This window comes from Coffea eugenioides, chromosome 4 (genome assembly GCF_003713205.1).
Source record: "Coffea eugenioides isolate CCC68of chromosome 4, Ceug_1.0, whole genome shotgun sequence".
Classification (NCBI taxonomy): domain Eukaryota; kingdom Viridiplantae; phylum Streptophyta; class Magnoliopsida; order Gentianales; family Rubiaceae; genus Coffea; species Coffea eugenioides.
Genome location: NC_040038.1, coordinates 11,377,527 through 11,397,727, shown reverse-complemented (window position 1 = coordinate 11,397,727; position 20,201 = coordinate 11,377,527). Strand labels below are relative to the sequence as shown.

The window sequence follows — 20,201 nt, the reverse complement described above, 5'->3', positions numbered from 1 at the left end:
TATCCTAATCTATATATAAAGCATGAAGCATGATCTTTAGTGTTAAAATATTTTTGTTATAACGTTACTCTCATGTAAGTAAGAATTCACACTTAACCACTACAAACAAATTATTGGTAGTAATTAAATTTCATTGACTTCCATTAACTTTTATTACTTCAATAACTTCTACTATTTTCATTTTTAATATCTTCTTTTATTTTTCTTTTTAAATTAGATTTCATATTACTACTTTATGAAGTTTGCTGAAATGAAGGGAAGAGGACCATGAGGATTTAAAAAAAATAATAACAAAAGCGTCACTCGTGAACACTCATTTTGACCAGGGCATTTTTTTTTTTTTTTTGTTTCTTCTTAATATAATCTTGTTTATAGTAGATCTCTAATTTTTAAGACCTCAAATTTAATCACAAAGTCACAATATCAGTCATTAAATCAAAACCGCCTTTGGCCGCGCCGGGCACTTTCAATTATGATCTCACAGGCAAGACATGACCACCCCTCAGTGACGGATTTCTTCCAGCATCATCCTTATAGCTTCAACCACGTCGGAGCCTAAGGCTTCTGCCAGGGCAACAACACATAACAATGGCATGTATCTATCAGGCGGTGTCAATCATCAGTCACACTGTAAAAGAACTATTAAAGAAGATTAAAGCTGTTCCAGATTACTGCAAACACTTGGTGAATCTGAAATTTCAAAATTTAATGAGTTCTGGAATAGATAGAGAATACAAATTGGTTGTAACAACTGAAGGTGTCGTATTTTGATGGCGATACTGATGAAAAAGAATTCTTGATACATAGTAATATCATCCCAGTTGATTCTTCCATTGATAGGCGTTGTATGGCAAAGAGCCTTGGACCTTTGTTCCCTACATTATGACTGAAACGACCAAATTTAAGAATGAAAAAAGCGGTCTTGCTACAACTATAGAATTTCTTTCATTTTGCTTTCCAAAATTTCATTTCGTATACAAACAATAACACATATTAGGCACCTCTATCTTGCTTTGGCAGCCTCCAGGTTTCCTTGTCTGACCCATACAACTAAGAGGATGGGGAAAAAGAAGAAAGAAGAATGGGGGAAAAAAATAAAACAGTACAAACAATCAGTTCGATCGTGAAGCTTTTGTGCCCAAAAAGTAATCTCCAACGCTCAAGTAGACGTGTTCTCTTAGCACCACTTCCACTGGCGGCTGATTTTCAATGCAAGTGACTTGAATCTGGGGAAGGCAGATAATATTGCCACAGATTAGGCGAATTAGCAATTCCACTGACTTGTTGAAGCAGATGGTCAGAGAGGGTGAAGAAAACCTACCTTCCCATTTCCAAGTTGAAATTCGGACTTTAAGTTCAATAGATCTCTCATTAACAAATAAGCCTGTAAACCTTGCGCAAACTTCAAATTTCCTGCAAAAATGAATTCGCAACGGAATAAAAACCCATAATCTTCAATCAAAATTACCTGTACAAGTACATTATAACCCTAAAAATGCACCTGCATATAAAGAGACAATGGCATCCGGGACAAATACTAGAGATGGTCTTGCCAATCTGACTGCAAACGAGAGAGTCGAGATTCCATAGAACTTCTCTTCAGCAAGAATAACCTGCAAAGTCATATAATCCTGTTTGAGAATATAATCGGCCAGAGGAAAGCGAAACTCTGACACCCTCTTTAAAGAACAGGAAATGAATGCATGGGTTACTATTTACTTGAGAATGCTTCATTGGATGATGTCTAAAGATACCCCAGAAGGACATCAGGAAACATCATTAGCCTACTAAAAGAAACGGAAACTTATGCTATTGGAATACTCCAACCAATGTAATAAGAAAAATAATATCAGGGGCTGAAAACAACTTACAGCATGTGGTGGGATTAAGGTGGAACGTAGCAAAGGACACCCAAGCGCATCCCTGATATTTGCCTCCTGTAAAAGGTATTTGATTAACTTGTTATGACATGCAACTGGAGAGCAAATGCATACAATTTCCCAAATAATATAAACAACTGTACCAAAACACATTCACCCAACCTAAAGCAGTGGAAACACAAGCAGAAGAGGACAGAACCCTAAATCACATTGTAATCACCATATGCCAGTGTTTGCAAATAAAATGTGAAGAGATTGGTTTATAGAGACATCAGTAGGTAGCTAGATACATGTTTTTTTTTTGGGGGAGGGGGGAGGACAGAAAGAGGGAGAGAGAGAGGATTGCCCAAAATTCAGGTCTGTGGTTACTAAGGTATAAGTTGTTAGCGCAACAAAAAAAAAAAAAAACTGGCAGCAAGGCTGCTAGTTCATTTCCCTCCACCTCATAACCTTATTGTTTAAACATACATAGAGATATGCATCAAAACCAGTTGGTGGAAGAAAACTCTCTGAAAAATCACCTGAGCCTCAAGAATTTGTTGAGAAATTGACTTGTCCTCATCCAATGATTCAAAGTATACTTCAACAGTGTCTGTAGGTTCAAGCCCAGCTTTCTTCCGCAATTTCTGGATTCTATTGACAACCTTCAAAAAGCGATGCATAAAACACCAGCAATCACAAATATGAACTGGCACAAAAACCAAAGAGGAATACCAATGCAGCAACAAGAAGTCTAGTAAGATGCCCCCCCCCCCCCCCCCCCTCTCCGAGTGCGAACGTGTGTGTGCCAAGAGCAGATTATATTAGTCCACAAAGCACCTCACGAGCTACACCAGCTTCAAACAGTGATTCGTCCTGACGTAAATCCAACACCACCAAAACATCACCTGCAATTACAAGTGAGAAAGTTTCATTTTCATCATTACATGAAAAGGAATATAAATGGAGGAGGGGGATAATTTTACAAATAATCTACCATCTCCTGCGGCATCCATGTCCTTATCACTAATATTGTCAGGACGTCTGAAACCACGAGAGATCTGCAAGTTTAGGCAAGTAACAGTAAGTCAGTAGTCAATGGAAATTCCCTTCAAAAGTGTAAATGGTGAAACATTAGTCAAATTCCAGCACAGGTAACTAAAGCCAAAGATACTTGAATAAACAGTATCCAAGAATTAAATGGAGTCCAAAAGAAAAACTAAAAGCCTTTCAAACAACCCGAAAAATATATGATTTAACCAAGTATTTTAAAATACAAATAAAGCGTTCATTCCAGAAGTTTCCCCAAAATTATAATCACTCAAGAAATTGCATCTGATCTAGCTGTACAGGAAAAGGAAAAATATGTGTGATCTACAGATTTTCAACTTTCAGCCTGCCATTCTCTTGTCCTGAGTTCGCGCAGCATGTCTATCACCTAAACCCAAATACATAGCACTCGATAATCAAGGTTTGCACTTACAAAACCTGCCTCTTTAGCACCAATTTTTCTAAATTTCTAAAACTAAGTTCATGCAGGAGTAGCCTTGAGAAATACAGCACAAGAAGCTAAAAATCTTCTCAGTGTTAATAAAAAATTGGATTCCCAAAAGTGACAGTATTTATCAAGATGAAGAGAATGTTATATAGCTCAATGAAGAATTTCACATTCAAACAACAAAAAAGTCATAGCAACTTTGCCAACCCAGCTACAAACCTTAATATCACTAAGCTTTAGAGAGAAAGTAGCAATAGTTATTTCTCCAGCCTTTTCAAAAGCCAATATATCATCCGTGGACATGGCCTTAACCTCTTTTGCAACAACTCCCATTGACTTTCCAAGCCTTTTCCCTAATACACTAAGGAAGAAAAAACACAATCGTCACAAACTAAAATTACCAAAGGTCCAAAAAAGAAAAGCCTTTCAGCACAGAAAATTAATTACCTAAAATCAGGTTCTGCACGTAAAGAAGCATACTTCAAAGTATCATTACAAGGGACCAATGACTTGATGTTGAGTTCCTCAAGCACATACTACAATTGAGAAATCACAATATCAAAGGGAACAAAAATTAGGTTAGATGAAACCCGCAAGGAGAAAATAAACAAATTTCCAACATAAAGGCTACCATATAACATATGATACAGCAATTACACAATCTAAATGAGACAATATAACCAGACAGAGATTCAAACAGATGCCAGTAAGACGTCAAAATAGACTCCTAGACAATAAGCAAAATTGGTACTTTAGCACTAGTAGCTGTTAGAAGAACCATGCTGCATGAAAGTCAGCATCATATAAGCTTGTACCAGTATGTTCGTAGTTAAGGCATTCATCAAACTGTCATTAGCTTAAAATGTTAAGATTCCCATTGCGACCTGAAAGTGACTGTTTAAATTTGCAAAAACTACTTTTCTTTCACCACACGTGCAAATTAATAAACCAAAACAGAATGATGGAAACTATCTCACAAAACACCCTCCATCGTTCCAGTGAATATAATGATATTTTCATAAAATAATCTATTTACAGATTTTTAGATGGAAAGTTAATATGAATTATCAACCTTTACATAAAGACACAGTTTTAGCTTCTTTATAACCTCAAAGCTTATCCCAGAAGCCCCTCTCGTGTTGCTTTTCAGGGAGGCCTTTGCTTTCGAAACTCTTTGAAGCAAAACCACCGTTCCAGTGTTTGAAACCAGTTTTTCAACTAAGCACTTGTCTTAAGCTGCTTTAGAAAAACTAAAGCATATGACATCAGGGACAACATCCCTTTCACAATCACAGTGAACAATGCTTACTGTCAGTTTTGCGCCCAACAAAAACAGTTACAGCTAGACTTCTCTTAAGTAAACAGTGAAAAGAGTTCAATTTTAATATTTAGCTGTACAACTTTGTTGGTAATGCCTTCACATACCTCTTTTAGTTTGCCAGCAATGTCACCAAGGAACTCTGCATCAGGGTGCACCACCACCATCTCCCTGAATTGGAGATACAATTACGAAAGATCAACATAAGTATGTGCGTATGTGTGGCAATACAATAGATTGTGTATTCTAAGAAGCAAAAAATTTCTTTAAAATTACTCTTATTCTGCTGGAGATTTAGTTCAGAAGAGTTGGAGCGGGAATGTTCAAGGAAGCAAACTTAATCGTGAAACAATATCTAAAAACAGATGCAATCAAAAGGCACGACCTGAGTGGTGTCTTGAGAGGTTTGTTATGACGTTCACGAATGTTGCGTGCAAGATCAATGATAGTCATCATCCTGCTAACACTTTTTTCAATGCGTTCTCCTCCCTGATATCATAGCAAGTACAAATTTTTACCAGAGACAATTTTGTTTTCAAAACCTGATAATAACATAATGAATAGACATCCTTCACACAAAAATCAGCTGTACCTCCCCTTCAACCTCTGGAAAACTACAATAATGAATGCTTTCTTCTGATCCATTGCAAACTTTTCGCATATTCTGATAAAGAACCTCCGTGAAAAATGGTGTAAATGGAGCCATTGCTTTACATGAAGTTAGAAGAACCTGTTACAACCAAAGTAGCAATATGACAAAGATTTAGCAGCAAACAGCAGTCGAAAAAATGGGAAATGTTTACAGATGTGAAATTTAAACTATGGTAATTTATGTCATAAAACACACTGAAATAGATAACCAGATCATCCATTAGCAGGACTGATCTTTTACACACTATAAAGATTTCATCAGGGGCATAATCTGTAGGAACAAATAATCCCACTGAGATTATAAGTCGCCAAAAACAAACTACATGTTGCTATTAGTAAAAAACTCGGAATCTTCACAGATAATAATCCATTGTAACCCTAGGAACCCACAAAAGTAATGCCAGCTTACATGGTAAAGAGTTGATAATGCAACTCTGCAATCCAATTCACCTGTACGACCTTTCAGTCTCTTCCGATTGAACCGCACATAGATGTTTGTCAGGTTATCCAGAAATTTCAGGAGTTCAGGAACAACCTAAAGAAGAAAATATGATGGAAACCATAAATAGTCACATGGATTGATCTAAAATAACATTACATGTGCAAATGCAATAAAATCAGCAAACAAAGCAAAGTTATGTTAATTAACTGTAAGTTACTTAGTTTTCTTCTTTAACCCAGGAAGTTGCAAGACTTAATTGACTATTTCAAGCATATAACAAACTTCAATTACAAGTACTTGACTGACAAAGCACTCGTGTAACTGCCCCCTTGCAAAACACCCTACTCCCTGGCCGGGAGGCAGCCGGTAGTGGGGAACCAACTTGATGTTTGAAAATGTCAATTGCAGTAGAGAGAAAACATCCCATGCTAGAGAAAATGGAGACTCGTATATTGCTTCAGACGGGGGAAAAATGGCCCCAAGAATCAACGTATATGGCATCCTTCACCAAAGTGAAAAATTACTTCCCTTCCTCATTTCCCACACTGCCCTTCTCCATCCTTGAACTACACACAATTTCAAATCACCATACTGACCTAATTCCTCGTTCCAGAATCGGGTACGAGACCAAGAATCGTGCACACTGCTTTCATAAAATGTGGAAAACTAAGGTATGCTACTTCAGAAGAGTTAGAAGGAATGAAGGTTAATACACTTCAAACATGGAACATCTTATTGGATTTATGATTTAACCAAGTCCCAAGTACCACTGGATGAACTAATTGCATCACTGGCTAGTGTAACTGATGCCATCCAGTATGTGTTTAGCATGCCAAGCTCGTGGATTTTAAAAACTAAGCAAGCCATTCACATGACTTCTTGAGTCAACTGCAACAATAACATCGTAATTCAAAATCAAGTTCTTAAGACCTAACTTAATAAATTTAAGAGTTAACTAGGTTAAACAACTGATAATTACTACCAAATGGCAGATGCCATCGACAATGATGCTTGCATTTCTAGGGAAGCAAATGGATTTCCCATACCTCATCAGGCATTTCTTTCAGGAAATTCATCATGAATCTAGAATAATTGTCAGTGATGTCATATAATTCCCTATTCATATCCATTTTTCCCTAAATGAAACTTACCGTATACAGTCTATAAGCACCCATTTCTTTCCGAACAAAATGTACCAAACTCAGAGTTGCCGAGTTGATCCACTGATCGAGAACATTAGAAGAATTCTGGAGAGTACATTGATCCATTGGAGCAAATGGTGCAAGACCCTCAACCTCAAGCCTTTTTGCATTTTGTACAAGGAATCTGTAAGCATTATACCATGGCAAAAAGACATCTTTAACCTGCATAAAGAAAAAAACATTTTAGTGGTTCGCGTTTATAAAGAGATGAAGAATATCTCAAGACCTTTGACAAAAAGAATGTTATGAACCAGTGAAATCTAAAAGAAAGTAACATTAATCAATTCAAACCAAAAAAAATCCTAAAACAATACTAACCACACCATATACTCCATCTTTTTTAAAACGCAAAGGCTCAGCACGAACAACTGGAGAGTTAATAATGTACAATCGCAAAGCATCCTGCAAAAAAATGGAAGAGGTAGTACAAGTCAACCACTTGCTGCACCCAGGGTCATGTAGTTAAACAAAATCATAAAGTAGAATGCATGAGTCAGAAAAAAAATAGTAGCTATCAGTGGTAAAAATGAAATAAGGAGCATGTAAAAATACTTACAGCACCAAATTCATCAATTACTTCTCCTGGAGGAGGATAGTTCTTCAGTCTTTTGCTCATCTTTTTTCCATCTTCAGCCAAAACAAGTCCATTACATATGAGGTTTCTGAAAGCAGGTTTTTCGAATAATGCAGTAGACAGTACCATAAGAGTATAGAACCTGTAAAATCATGAAGCAAATCCACTATCAGACTTAACCATGTAATGTGAAAGTGAGATCCACACACTCATTAAGATAAATATCAAGAAATCCCTCTACATCTCTCTCGCCCTTTAAATTTGATACATTTACTTTTATTCAATGCATCTAGAATAAATTGAATTAAAAAACTTGCATATGCCATAACAACTAGTTATTATCACTTAAACATGGCGCCCTGCATATAACTATATTGCCTCTCTTCTCTTGACCATTTGCCAAAAAATCTTATTGTCTTGGAAAAAGAGCATAAAAAAAATGAGAATTGGCTACATTAGCTATAGGACAAAGTAATGTCTATTTATTGGCAACCTAAGTGCTAACAAGGCATGCTCTACATGTCTAAATTCATGCATGAAAGTGCTGAAGATCTAAAATAACATGTCTTTGCATGCCCAAGTTGTAGGCCTAAGAATGAATTGGATAACATGATGCTAGGTCTCTTGGAACTAAAACATATGTCAAATGCCCTTGACCCAAACCAGCCTTTAACCCAGAGACCACAATCAAACCTCAAAGTTTGAAGGCTCAAGAGATGGTACTACATCAGGCTATTCCTGAAACCTTTAAAGGCTCCTCCATCATAATCCAAAGAATGTTTCATGGCCACTTAGATCAATATATATCCAGGATGAACTAAAAAACATCAAAATTATATATATTATCCCCGATACTTTATTTTTATTTCATGTCATGACAAGTAAAGAGCAAAGGTAGTAAAACATAAAAAAGAATAACTCACCATCCACGAGTCTGATCCAGCCCCTCAGCCACAAAATGACCAGGAAAGTTATTTTCAAAGAGTTCAACATTTTCAAATGGATAATGGATGTATGCATATGGCATGGACCCACTCTCAAACCAGCAATCAAATACCTGCATACAAGAATGCAAAATAGTGAGGCCAACAAAAAGCTAAGAAAATCAAATCAGCCATCCTCAGACAAACAGAAATTCATGATGATTTTTTTTAAAAAAAAAAAAAGACAAGAAGAAACAATGCTTATATCAAGACCAATCAGCATGAATAAACAACTACAAATAAAAGCAGATTTGACATTCTTAAATCGTCAAAAAGCTTTATAGTGATGTACTATTTGGTGTACAAATCTTGTCCTATAATCAGAATGCTTGAAGAAACAATGATACTGGCTCGATCATGCCAAATAGAATGAGAAAGAAGATTACAAAAGAATTCAATGATAACAGAAGATGCAAGCACTGCATGAATCACAACTAAATATTAACATCAACTTTCATACACTTAAATGAATTCAGATCCATCTGGCGATGAGGCACTGAAGGAAAGACTAAGCTTCATGCAATGCCGCCCAAACTTTGTCTCATTAAAAAGTTAAAACAAAACCAAAAAAAGATCCATACACAAGATTCCAATATTGTAACCGTCACAAAAAAATATGATAACTGGTTAAACCTAGTCAATATCCCCAATGAAACCATTATGCCCCCAAACCAGTCCAAACCCCAAGGACTGATTGTTTTCATTGAACTGTATATTCCTGGAAATCAACAAAAACAAAATAATATCTAATCCTTCAATCTAAAGTTCTGTAACATATCAAAGGTTACAGACAACCTACATGTTCACCATCTTATATCAAAGATTACAGACAAACTACATGTTCAGTATCTTACTGATTTACACAACCCAATAGAGTCCCAACTTTTTCCTCACACTCAACTTCTCGACCGCAGCAGGGATAGAGGATCAGGACCAATTATCAAGATCAATCGTATGGAAAAACATGAAGAATAATAGCAATTGCTACTAAAGCAACTTACATCCTCCACACGTCGAAGCACACCAAACTCTGGGCCACGACGGGATTGAATTGTGAGATGATCAATTTTGTGACGATGCAAATCAGTCACCTGCATATTGAGCAAGATGAGAGAGAGAGAGGGGGGGGGGAAGGGAGAGGGACTTCCATTCATAACCACGTAATGTCAAATAAAATCTATATTGACCATATTAAACAATTGCCTACATCTGTATTTCTGTAGGTAAAGCTTAAACATCTTTCTAGAACAGATAACTGTCCATAAAATGTTACTGTACCCTAGTACACAACACTAATTGCTGATAAAATACCCAGATAGCCCTTCAATAGCAACAATACACAGGACAGAACCCTGCATACAGCAGAATATAATAACTGCACTTGCATGTATGTATATAGAAAAACTAGAAACAACAAACCTTGGAACCAGAGAGCCTCTCTAACTTCTCAATGGAATCCATGACTTCAATTTCTACGCCATCCTCACTAATCCATAATGGAAGTGGAGTACCCCAAAATCTACTTCGACTGACTGCCCAGTCTCTTGCATTTTCTAACCAATTATGAAAGCGCTTCTCCTAATAAATGGAATGCAGAATTAAGTATCAGTTAATACACAAAGAACGTCATTGAAAATTCAAAAGAGAAGGAAAATTCTTTAGTAATGGATATCTTATGTGTAAAGGATGTTAAATCCATCTATAAATACAGGTCATCAATTTTACAATCATCTAGTTTATTAATACGGATAGCAGCAGTAGTGGATGTATTAACTGACTGAGGAAACCCAGAGTCAGTGGTACATGCGATAACAATTAAAAAGCTAAACATATATATAAATTAGCAGAAGTAACAGGCTTGGTACCATCATCAAAGGGTATAAATATCAATACAAAGTGGCAAGCAAGCATTCATGATCGAATGATGGTTTTGAGTTGTGTCTTAGTTACAATATGACTTGCAACATAAAACTTCCTAAATAACATTAACAACACAAAAGACATCGAGGAATAGGCAATTATGAAATAAATGTTTTGGTAAACAATACGGAAAAAGGGTAATGACATTGATCCACAAGAAGTTCAGCGAAGAGGAAGCTAATATGAAAAAAGCTGACAACAAAGAGAACCAGTCTTAAAGTGAATGAATTCAAAAGAAGAAAGGAAATGAAACGATCTTTCTTGAACTATATCATAAACAGATCTCCTCCTGTACACCAATCAAGGGTTTTTCTCCATTCCTCTTGTATATCAACGTAACACCCTTAATGCTAGGATTTGAAAGTCACTTTCCATTTCATTCCCATGCTTTTTAGTTAAGTCCATACAGTTGCCAAAATAATAGAATTTGAGCCACATGGTAAAGTTGCTAATAAAGAAATTGTTTATCTTAAACTGGACATGATCCTCAAAAGGAAACAACACAGCAAGGAAATGAAACAACTCTTTCTTGAACTATATCATAAACATATCTTCCACTTGTACACCAATCATGATTTTTTCTCCAATCCCCTTGAATATCACTGCAACACCATAAATGTTAGGTTTGAAAGTAAAATTTCAAATCATTCTCATGCTTAATTAATTAAGTCCATCCAGTTGCCAACAGAAAGAGTTTGAGCAAAACGATGGGAAGTTTATTGGCCACATGGTCAAATTGTAATTAATGCAATCGTTCATCTTAATAAGGACACAATCCTCCAAATGAAACAACACAGTTTGAAGGTTCAGATGATTTAACTGTTTCTATGTACTCAACCAGCTATCCATATATCAATATTGTGATACAAGCTGGTACCTGCCTAAGACATAAATTCATCATAAGAATAAGCTTGTAAAACAAATTATTAGACATACCAATGTCTTCCTAAGTACAGAGCCATAAAGAATCACGCCCTTAAATTGGTCCGTGGAAAAATAAGGTGATAGTAGAATCATGCTCTTAAATTGGTCCATGGAAAAATAAGGTACTCAACTATCTTCAAAAGTTAAGAGCTAAGTAGTACTATCCAGCATGTCAATGCATGGAAAGAAGGAAAAGTGCTATAAATCCATCTGAATTTTAGTGTTTCAGTTACCAACCCAGAAACCCTTGCCCATACCCCCTATTCAAGCACAGAAATTTAAAAATCACCTTTTCCAAATTATATATTGAAAAGTAAAGATAAAGGCAATCAGAACAAACAAGACAACACACAGAAGAAAGAGAAAAATTAGAACAGAAGGGCATCCGAGCACATCTGCATACACACGTGCGCGCATGAGAGAGAAAGAGCATGCCAAACCTTCACAAAATCTGGAACCCAGTATGTCTGTTTGTTGTTCTCCAGCAACTGATCCTTTATCTTTTCTACAGCAACAAACCTAGACAGAGAAGTGTAAATTCAAATCAAACAACAAAGATAAACAAGCCAAAGACCTACAATAATATCTATTGCAAAGACAGTTGAGCCACAATTTTGACAAATCTAGTCTAGCTATACAGCGTCAGTAATGTAATCTGATTTTTGTTATCCTCTTATCTAGCAATTCAATTGCATCAATGATCTCCATACCAGTTTGACTTGCACTTAATATCCGATAAAGAACCCAACAGTTCATGGGACTGAATCATTCTGGGTAGTTCCCCATTTTGGTTTTATAGATTGTCTTACCATCTCAAGCAGCCATTGTTGGAAAGCTTCCTATATACTTTCAAGCACTAGGTATATCATGTGGAAGAGGTTCTACTTCCTATATACTTGCAAGTACCATGTATATCATATGGAAGAGGTTATGTTATAGGTCCATAGATTTGTCCATTAAATTGTGAATTTAATGGAATCAAAAGCTGGCTCTTCTGATGAAAATGTCCAACACATTGGCAGATATGAACACAAGAATGCGACAAAGAAATTAAGACAGAACCAACATACAGATATTCAGAAGAACCAATAGCAGAAGAAGATTCAATATGAAGAGAAAGGAACGACACAGGATATGACAGACAGAGAATATACCAGCTAGGAACTGCTCTATATATAAGGGGGGTATCAGATCTCCAACAGAAGGGATATGAATGCATAAAGCTTCCAGACTTGACAAGCCTGCCTTTTTCCTGCACAAATGAGACTGTTTTCAAATTCGACAATAAACAGTAGAAACTTTAAGTTGTGTAGAACTGCCTGACAAAAGGGTTTCAAATACATTGAGTAAAATTAGTGACTATGAAAAGATTGAAAAAAAGACACCTCCCTAAATGGGGTAATGAAATTATCAGTGATGGATAACATTTATTATAAGCAACATTTCTTCAAGATGTAGCTATCATAAAAAGTTTAAAACATCATAGGATAGACAACAGATGCATTAAACATTAGCATTCAATCATATAGGCATTTTTATATAAATGAAGATAAGAGCATGTTACTAGATCTTGCCTTCACAGCCAGAATTATGCCCTTGTCTGCATCCTTAACATAGCAGCCCTTGAAATCAGTTATCCTTTCCGTAAAACATCCATCGTCGTCAACCGCTACAACCAGGTTCTCACCCTATAAAAAGGAGGCCCAATGAAAATGGTGCCAAGAAATGTAAAAGACGGGACCAATTTCAGAGCAAGACAACCACTCAGACCAGAGTATGCTCAAAACTTTAATTGCAGAAAAACAACAAACAGATGGTATTCCATGGAAAGCAAGAAACTAAACATAACCAAAACAAAGCCATTATTGTCCTGATAATAAGCTAATTACAATGCAATTCTACCATCGAACCAAATTGGGAAACACTTGAAATTGCTAAATATTAGATTTGATGAAGCATTCTACTTTCATCTACTACAAGATAGAAATGTCCACTCACAAGCTAAAACAGACAGAAACAAATACCATAAATGTATCCAAATACATTTGTCATGGTCAATTATGCATGACCAAAGCACAATTAGATGGGTTGGTATGCTTTAGTTCGTCATTTCAAATGGTTAGCGAAATTCCACATTGAACGAACCCAAAAAACCATATTACAATTCTAAGATGAAAAATGTCCTTTAGGCTTCTAAGTTTCTTATCTCTTAACTCACACACCCAGACGTTCATTTCTTCATCCCTTGTAACTCTTCAGCCATCTCTGCTACTCTGTCTCCCTCCTGTTTTACTATTTCTGTCCTCCACTCCAGTTATCTAGTTGTCTGTTCCCTGCAAACCCTGCCGACCCCTGGATTACAACTTCACCTTCACAGTTCCTCAATGAGTTAGAATACTCATCCAATCCAGATCGAAACCATAGTGGCATTGTGTCATCTTCTTGGAAAGCAGGAACGGAATTGAATAAATTTCATTTTACATGTTTCAGCATTTCACACTCAATTGTGTTCAAATCTGTAATCTGTTTAAGCTACAAATGTATAGCATATTCAAATCAAAGTTATCTTATACATCACATGCTTTAAAATTAGGGTTTTGTATGGAAGTAAAAGCATTTATGTTTAGCCATAAGTGTCATTTTGGGGTTTGTTTAAGCAGTGAGTTATATGTTTGGTGTTGGTTATTAAACTTCTTCAACCAGAATAGTTAACACGACACCCCACAAAACCAGCCCACCCCTTGCAAGTAATAGAGTTATGTATATGGCTAGGAGGAAAGAGTACAACTGCATTGTGTTCTGATTATCAAGGGTATCAGTCCAAGTAAATACATCAAAAACATCGCCAACACCATTAAGAAACTAAATCAACCAGAAAACATTCCAAAGTTCTGAGCATCAATCCTAAAAGGAGAGCAATTTGTTGCAGGATCAGAAAATAATCAGCATGTTATACATACATTATGCATGCCAACAAACTTAGATTCGCACAAAAGTTCGGAAGCAAAAAAATAAAAGAACAAAATATGACAGCACACACTCTGATTCAAACAAGTCACAAATTTGCCACAAATCTAAGAAGCAGGCATCATCTAAGACAGTATGACTGAATCATGCAATATAGCATAAATAAACACCTTAGTAATCATGTGATTCTCCATACAAACACGATAATCATCTTCACCGAATGCCGGAGCACAATGAACTATTCCAGTACCACTGTCAGCTGTTACATAGTCATCTGCTACAACTTTGAATGCTACATCTGAAAAGTCTTTGAAGTAATCAAACAGAGGCACATATCTGCAAAAAAAAAAATAATAATAATAATAAATAAACCACTTAACAGAAATCAATATATTACAAAACTACTAGATGAGATTTTTTTTAATTCTAAACTCATGTAAATCGAAGTTCCTACTGGTATAAAGTACAATTCTAAGTTGACTTGTCAAAAGAAGTTCCAGCTTGAACTTATTCTACAATTAACTGGTTCAGATCTATTAAAACAAGCAGCCCATCACATGAATATTGGGTTTTGCACACGTGCACGGAGAGGCAGGGGAAGAAGAATATACAACAGATTGGTGGATTCTGTGTTCATTCTTGCTGAGATATAACATATACAGATATATTATTTTCTTATTTCAACTGATAAATTCCACTACATTCTGTCAAACAAGCATCTTCATATAAATGTGAAGCAACCAAAGTAAACTAACATCCAAGGAGGTTTTTTTTTTTTGGGAGGGCCAGAGGGGGGGGGGCTTCTTTTTGACAAAGTATTGAATTAGGTTGCTTGACGCCATCACATCCAACACATAAGAAACATCTGCAGAAAGACATAAAATCGAGCATAATCACAAAATAATTACCAAAGAAAAGAACTTGTACTGATGGAGTCAATCCACGAAATAAAACCCCGGACAGAAACAAATGAGTTAAAAGAACACATACACACGAGGGAGAGAGAGAGAGAGAAGACAAGGCTCACTTTTTCCCCACCAACGAGCTCCCTGAGAATTTTTCCAGCACCTCATAAGTAGCGAGATCCTTTCCTTTCCCACCAGAAGACTTTGTCTTAGGATTTGTGCTCTCAGAATCATTAACAGGTCCATTAGGTACACCCTTTTTTGCCTTCTCCACAGGAAGCTCTGATAATCGAGACTCTGCTACCACATAAATCTTCCCATTGAACTTGTTGCGCACCTGGTTATTTGTCCACCTCAAAATCAATTTATAACTTACAAAAAATGAGAGACCAAATAAATATGAAGTCTATTACAGCCATTTGTAAAAGCATAATACACACCTTATTTTACTTCCATCTAAACAAAATATCTATGCAAGACGTACCCATTTCAAAAGAAATCCAAATACCTCAATAGGCACTAAATACAACTAGAGAAACCTCTCGTACAAGACTAATTCATCTTATGACAAACTAAAGCAATATTTAAAACAGCCACTTCTTCTCAGCAGAAAGTAACAGAACTAAAATCAACTGCTTCAAAAAACACAATGAAACAAAAACATTGATCCAAGGTCACCAGGCAGATGATGATTACAAGTCTCTGAAGCTCAATTAATTTATTAAGTTTATGGCACAATTCACAAGTAACCCTGGTGCCAAAAGAGATGCACCAAACAACTCAATAACAAATATTAGCATCTAAAAACCTTATGAATATCCAAGAATAGAACTTAAAATTGACAAGATTCTACTGGAATTCAGCTGATGCAGCAGCAAGAAAGCAGTTTGTGGCATAGATTAATTAGACAATTCTTACTTATAGAAATAGATGATAGAACACATAGCAGTAATTCAGACTATGAAGAAGAAAAGAATGTCCAGCAAGGACCTTTAACTTAAGAACAGTATTTGCATTTGAATCAAATTTAACCTAAATGCTGGTACAACAGATGCATGAACATAAAATGCACACAGAACACACATTTAGGAAACTAGACATAGAGGCCAGGGCTTTTAAAGGCTAAGACAAACTTAAAAGCTAAGAAAACTTGATAATAAGTATGTTAAAAGGAAAAAAAAAAGCGGGCAATTTACAAGGATAAGAGAAAGAGAATCAAAATTTTGACTCTAACACCCAAAAAATGACTCTTATAGAAAGCCAACTTTAGATATTATCCGATGTAGAACAGAGATGAAAGAGGACTGGACCAGTTCCATCAGCAGATATTACCAAACTAAACCTTGCACTCTGAAATACTAACAAGACATTGTACTACAATCACTATTAGCATATAAAAAAGTATATCAAATTGGTAATAGACATAGGCATAAGTTGACAAATCCAAAATTTGCTGGAAATTCTGAAATGCTATACAGTTATTTATGCATATTGACAATTTATCCGTTCAGCATATACAATACCAAATGTCAAAGAGGCGACAGCAACAGCATTTAAAGCAAAGAAGATATCTTGGTTGATCTAATGCATGATCTGAATCACCCATGGATGATAAAGAAAGCATAGCAGCTACTAACCTTTACATAGACAAAATCCTTGTTAACGCATAGTGCCAAATTACTAGGTAGCGTCCATGGTGTTGTTGTCCAGGCAACAAGAGATGTACCCTCTTCATCATCCGCTAAAGGAAAAGATGCCATTATCTCAGGATCAGGTACTTCCTATAAAGCAGAACAAATTTGAAATCAGCAATGCGTTGTAAATTCTTGCAACTGATACATTCTTGAATAACACAAATACACATGATTATGTTCCTGCTCCACTTGATGCCAAAAAGGATAATGCAAAGTAACATACTATACTCACTCTGCTTGAAACCATGTCACCATTAACTTCACTACAAAGTTTTTAAGACAATCCATACAAAGACAAGAATTTGCAAATCATAATTTCCAACAAAAAAATAGGTGAAAACTTCCAAAATTGAAAGAGCAACAATCCAGGAGCAAAAATTAGACGATTATAAGTTGACATATTCAAACGCAATCAAAAACTGGAACATCCTAAAATAAAATTGTGAATAGGATAATCATAAATAGAGTAAATTTTCAAGATCGCCCAATGAAGTCCGTCACAAAGATATTAAACATCATTTGACAGTTGCAAAAGCAATGAAGAGCCACATGAGCGATTGCCAGCTCTATGATTAATTAAAATAGGAAGAATAGATGTTGAATTTACTGCAGTGTTAAGCTGCCAGTCACAGTTGTTAAAGAAGATCAACAACGAATTCAATGAAAAAATCAGATTTCAGACCTTATAATTCGAATTTGCTTCAAAATTGGACAGAGGAGTTTTGCAGCCAGTACTGTATGGCATAACCTGCAAAAGTCAACATCAAGAAAGTTTAAAAGTTTTAACTCCATAAGACAAAAGAACCAGATAGACGCATTTGGCAGCATTTAGAGAAACAAAATCATAAGATTACCAAAAATACAATCAGTGGCAAACGATCCCTTTCATCCCTGCTTCTTCAAGTTTTTCAGCATTTAAATAGATTACAGAAAAAAGGAGAGAGATAAACAAAGTAATCAACCTCTACAACATGGAGAGACAATTATCTAAATTACACATCTCCAGAATATTTCATTTTCCCTCAAGTTTATGAGAAAGCCAACAAGTCTCATAAGGCTAATATTTCCATCAATTTCCAAATACAATTCACCAAATATAATCATGAAAAGATACTTTAACAGAATATAAAAAGACAAAGAAAAATAATTAAAGACATAAAAATTTAGACATGCATAATCCCGAAAACCCAGTTCGAAAAGTTCGAGAGAACTGCACAAATTTTTACCCATCTTCACTAATGCAAATTATTAAAGGTTACAGAAATTATCTGATCCTAAGAACACTTCCTCCGCAGTTTAAGCAAAATAACTATTAAAGAAAGAACATCAAACGAAGAATTAAGGTTAAGTGAAATTCAGAGATACTAAAATTACTACCAACTTCACAATAGAAAGAAAATATCACAATCCGCTTCACCGGCTTCATGAAAACCCAAAAAACGGAAAAAGCAGAAGAAAAAGACCAAAACTTGCACCCGATCTCACTCGCAGCTCATTAAGCAGAGAATAGCATAATCAACATTTCGAGCATACATACAAGCCAAAACAACAAGATTTCAGCTAACATTAACCACAAAAAAAAAGAGATTTTTGACAGACCTTGAAGCCTCGGTAAACAAGTCCTTTGTTATACAATTGAGCAAAAACCCACCAAACACTCTCCATAAACTTCAAGTCCATAGTCTTATAATCATTCCTAAAATCAATCCACCTCCCAACTCTCACCACAGTCTTCTCCCACTCCTCCACATACCTCGAAAACGATATCCTACACTCCTATTATACTTATCAATCCCCATTTCAACACATCTCTCGACTCTTAATCCCAATTTCAAATCAATCTCGTGCTCCACGGGCAACCCATGGCAGTCCCACCCGAACGCGCCGGGTCACATGATACCGTCATCGGACTGGTACCGGGTCACAATATCTTTAATGGTTCCGGCCAAAATGTGGCCGTAATGGGAAGGCCGGTTGCAAATGGGGGGCCGTCATAAGAAAATATATTCAGGAAATCCTTTTCTTTTCCAATTGGGTCTCGAAGGCTTTAACTTCTTGCCCAGAATTCGAGGATTTTTTCTTCTTGGTTGGGGAAAGAGAAGTCCTTGCCCTCGCAAACGTCATCCATGCCTTCAATTGAGCTGAAATTTTCACTGGGTTTAGTGGGGAATGAAGGAAGGAGATGGTGGGCTAGGTTTTAGAGAGACAAGGGAAGGTTTGGTGGCGTTGGAATTCCGTGGGAATTGATTCCGTTTGCAGGGTTTAAAAGGTTTATGGAAGTTTTAGAGAGACAAGGGAAGGTTTGGGGTGGCGTTGGAATTCCGTGGGAATTGACTTCGTTTGCAGGAGGGCTTAAAAGGTTTATGGAAGTTTTTGGCACTTGAATTTTTTACCAAGTTTGTTGTTACAAGTTTCTTAAAAACTTTAATTACAACAACCTTAAAAAAAATTTCAAAATTTTTAAACTATACATTTCAAAATATTCAAAAATTTACACATTTCAAAAATTTTTTTAAAAATTTCTACAGTAAATTACATTAAAATTTTAAACAAACACTCAAAAAATTCACTTGCCGAACAGGAATGCTATGCACGTTCACATTTTGAAAGTAAAATAATTTTAAAAAATTTCTACCTGAATTTTTTATGTTAAAAATTCAAAATAGATTAAAATATTCTCAAAATAGCACAAAAGGACCTTAAGAAATACCCAAAATTAAAGCATACTAAACAAATATATAATCTCATCTCTCTAACTTATCCCCAGTCTCACTAGTTTCCCAACCCCATGATACTACTTATAATTGCCTTTTATATCACCCTTCTTCATCTGAAAGCCCCATTTTCCCTGTAGCAACCCATTCCTCCTCGTAAGTCTTGAGTTTGTTTGGATAAGAGTTTATTTGGATGATTTATTTGAGATAATTACTGTAACACTTTTTGTGATGTGATGTATGTGAGATAAAAAGATGATCGGGAAGATAAAAATGTGGTTGAAATTTGTGAAGTAAATTTTTTTATTTGAAATCAAGTCTATCCAAACAAACCCCTTATCTTTCTTGTCCTTAGCAGCCTAATGACTCTTTTCTTACTTACTCTCGTAGTACTATTCATCTCTTATTCTATCACTTCTTTTTTTAGATTATTTTACCACTCTTCCTTCCCATCCTATAGCTAAAATTTTGCCTCGGTGATAATTTGCCTCCACTCATCCTCCCATCCTATCGCTAAAATTTTGCCACAATGATAATTTGCCCTTTCCTA

The 20,201-nt window shown here is 35.8% G+C and overlaps 1 protein-coding gene across 1 annotated transcript; it reads right to left on the bottom strand.

Annotated features, from left to right (window-relative positions):
* Positions 1 to 900: 900 nt before the first annotated feature.
* LOC113768135 (isoleucine--tRNA ligase, cytoplasmic) lies at positions 901 to 19,248 on the bottom strand. Its single transcript, XM_027312381.1, has 27 exons — positions 18,537 to 19,248; positions 17,620 to 17,685; positions 16,881 to 17,024; positions 15,366 to 15,580; positions 14,509 to 14,674; positions 12,946 to 13,059; positions 12,526 to 12,623; positions 11,812 to 11,890; positions 9,947 to 10,105; positions 9,529 to 9,618; positions 8,468 to 8,601; positions 7,527 to 7,686; positions 7,289 to 7,372; positions 6,920 to 7,132; positions 5,736 to 5,861; positions 5,268 to 5,405; positions 5,061 to 5,164; positions 4,783 to 4,846; positions 3,805 to 3,893; positions 3,577 to 3,718; positions 2,857 to 2,920; positions 2,700 to 2,767; positions 2,402 to 2,524; positions 1,872 to 1,937; positions 1,502 to 1,613; positions 1,322 to 1,413; positions 901 to 1,226 (listed from the first exon to the last, which is right to left on the bottom strand). Exons 1-27 carry the CDS (start codon positions 18,615 to 18,617, stop codon positions 1,113 to 1,115), a joined length of 3,105 nt encoding a protein of 1,034 aa, XP_027168182.1. The 5' UTR covers positions 18,618 to 19,248; the 3' UTR covers positions 901 to 1,112.
* Between the last annotated feature and the right edge of the window lie 953 nt (positions 19,249 to 20,201).